This window comes from Oncorhynchus tshawytscha, linkage group LG34, assembly GCF_018296145.1.
Source record: "Oncorhynchus tshawytscha isolate Ot180627B linkage group LG34, Otsh_v2.0, whole genome shotgun sequence".
Classification (NCBI taxonomy): Eukaryota; Metazoa; Chordata; class Actinopteri; order Salmoniformes; family Salmonidae; genus Oncorhynchus; species Oncorhynchus tshawytscha.
In genome coordinates this window covers 15,196,846-15,199,345 of record NC_056462.1, presented here as the reverse complement: position 1 = coordinate 15,199,345, position 2,500 = coordinate 15,196,846, and the positions used below count along the sequence as shown (strand labels likewise).

The window sequence follows — 2,500 nt, the reverse complement described above, 5'->3', positions numbered from 1 at the left end:
AAACAGAACGTTACCACACTTTCCAGTTGTGTGAGGAATTCTTAGCATTACTCGGCTTTAACTATGTTGTGATAGCTGAACTCCACCTCAATTTACCCCACATCTACCTCATGAATTGTCCTATGAAGCTGCTTCAACACAAATCTATTTTCCTCCCATGTGCTGCTTCAACACGACTCGACCCAAAATGTCCGCCAGTAACTACTTCACAACAGTGTTATCAGTCAGAACCAGAGGCACCGTCAGAGCTGCGGACGTCGTGGTTGTTGTATGGGCCTGGTTCTTTTGGAGAGTTTGTACCGGAGGTACATGGAGGTCTTGGACTGGGAGGCTCTCCTCGGCCAGCACGTGTGGCCGTCGCCAGAGTAGTCCTCCAGACACTGACAGGTGTAGGAACCAGAGGTGTTGAAACACTGGGAATGACGGCTACACAGGTGAGTACTGTCCAGACACTCGTCCTTATCTGGGGAGAGGGAGGAGGATACGGTGACATGTTGAGAAGAAGATGATTATCAGCACCAAGCAATAAAGCTTGTGTGGATTCTTAAGAGAATCAACATCAATACACAAGTATTGTTTTGTCAGTCTCATCCTAACTGAAACAGCCATATCGAAAGTATCAACAGATCTGAATTCAAATCAGTCAATTCTCCATTGAATCTAACACTGAGACACGTGTGAATGTTGTAGAACGTTTTCCAGATGTCCTAATCTACAGTACTAGACAGCATCTATGTCAAAGTCAGCTTTGTGTTTACTCTCCTCTCTCTCTTCTCTCTCACGCTTCTCTCTCGCTTCTCTCTCCTCTCTCTTTCTTCTCTCTCTCTCTGTCTCTTCTCCCCCTTCTCTCTCTCTCTCTCTCTCTTCTCCCCCCTCTCCTCTCTCTCCTTTATCTCTCTCTCTCCTCTCCTCTCTCTCTCCTCATCCCAATGCTGCTCATCACGTTCAACACAAACTGGTGGTCTGTTTAATTAGCATTCTGACTTAATTTCAGTTACTTCTCCTTTGCCTGTGAGCTCTGAATTTGGCAACCCAAGCCAAGCTGGAAAGCAGAGACCAAACCCATGCAGTTTTACAGTAAGACCCATGCTTGTTTTGAGTATTACTGGATAGCTTTTCCACCTTTTCACTGGCTCTGAGGTGAAGACATTATCGGCCAGCCAGCACACAGAGAGCCAGCAGGAAGCCATGACTTGACTCGACTCACTGAGTGTGAGGTCAAGGGGTTGTTGAGTAACAACTAGTCTGTCTCAAAGCTCCAGGAAATAGGTGTTGCAATGTTCGCCAAGGAAGCATAAACAATAACAGCTACCACAGCTGAGCGAGCGGGGGAGGCAAGCTAGAGGAATTACATTCAGGCTCTCACTGGGTTGCTGCAGCCAAAGCTCATCTACAGAGGATCGGTCTGTTTGACAATGAAACGTAGGCTAAATGAGAGGAACATGTGAGGGCGTGCTGTGAGGTAGTCATTCATTTAAACAGCACTGACACTGAGAAAAGTGGGTCTGTGGCTTACACACACACACACACACGCATGAATGCACACACACACACACTACCACAGCATATTTTACGAGACACATGGCCATCTGCTGAGAGATGCTGAAGGAAGAAATTATATTAATGTCATACATCGGGTAAAGTCATACAGACAGACAGACAGACAGACAGACAGACAGACAGACAGACAGACAGACAGACAGACAGACAGACAGACAGACAGACAGACAGACAGACAGACAGACAGACAGACAGACAGACAGACAGACAGACAGACTTAGAGGACAGACTGTTTCTCTAACATTCCCAGTTAATATTAATACTGGTATCTAAGAGCCTTACATTCCCTGTTAATATTAATACTGGTATCTAATAGCCTTACATTCCCTGTTAATATTAATACTGGTATCTAAGAGCCTTTACAGCCTGCTGTACAGTATGGGGGATGTCCGTACCTCGACACTGCACTGAGTCCTGGAGCGTCCCCAACACAAAGCCCTCCCTGCACACACACACAAAGCTGCCAAAGGTGTTCTTGCAAGTGCGCCGGGGAGGGCAAACATCTGACGTCCCGCGACACTCGTCCACATCTGCAAAACAGCACAACAAGGCCACACAAACTCAACACCTGAGCATGCATAAACACACACACACCCACTAGATGTAACATATACAAGGGAGACGACAAAGTGCTGTAAAGAACCTAGGGTTGTTTTCTCAGCTCAAAACAATCATTACCTATATATCAGAAAGAGGACATGAGTGCTTTGGCCATCTTGGGAGTTTTTTTGTACAGGTGCTTTGAAATGTACACTGCTGTTGTTCAACAACAAGGAATCACAACACACTCACACACGATACTTTTCAGGTGCTTCTCTGTCTCTCTGTAACTAGAACAATTCTAGTGTTACAAATGTAGATGTCGTTGAAATGAAGGCAAATGAGTGATACTGTCACGACTTCCACCGAAGTTGGCTCCCCTGCCTGTTCGGGCCGTGCT

General features: G+C 46.1%; 1 protein-coding gene across 1 annotated transcript in view; it reads right to left on the bottom strand.

Annotated features, from left to right (window-relative positions):
- LOC112234743 (nephronectin) overlaps nucleotides 1-2,500 on the bottom strand; it is a 22,301-nt gene that overhangs the window by 959 nt on the left and 18,842 nt on the right. The window contains exons 5-6 of the mRNA XM_042312084.1: nucleotides 1,956-2,090; nucleotides 1-463 (exon numbers count right to left, since the gene is read on the bottom strand). The exon at nucleotides 1-463 is cut by the window's left edge and continues 959 nt beyond it. Of these exons, the coding sequence (XP_042168018.1) occupies nucleotides 243-463; nucleotides 1,956-2,090 (356 nt within the window). The 3' untranslated portion in view covers nucleotides 1-242. The remainder of the gene's footprint in view (nucleotides 464-1,955; nucleotides 2,091-2,500) is intronic.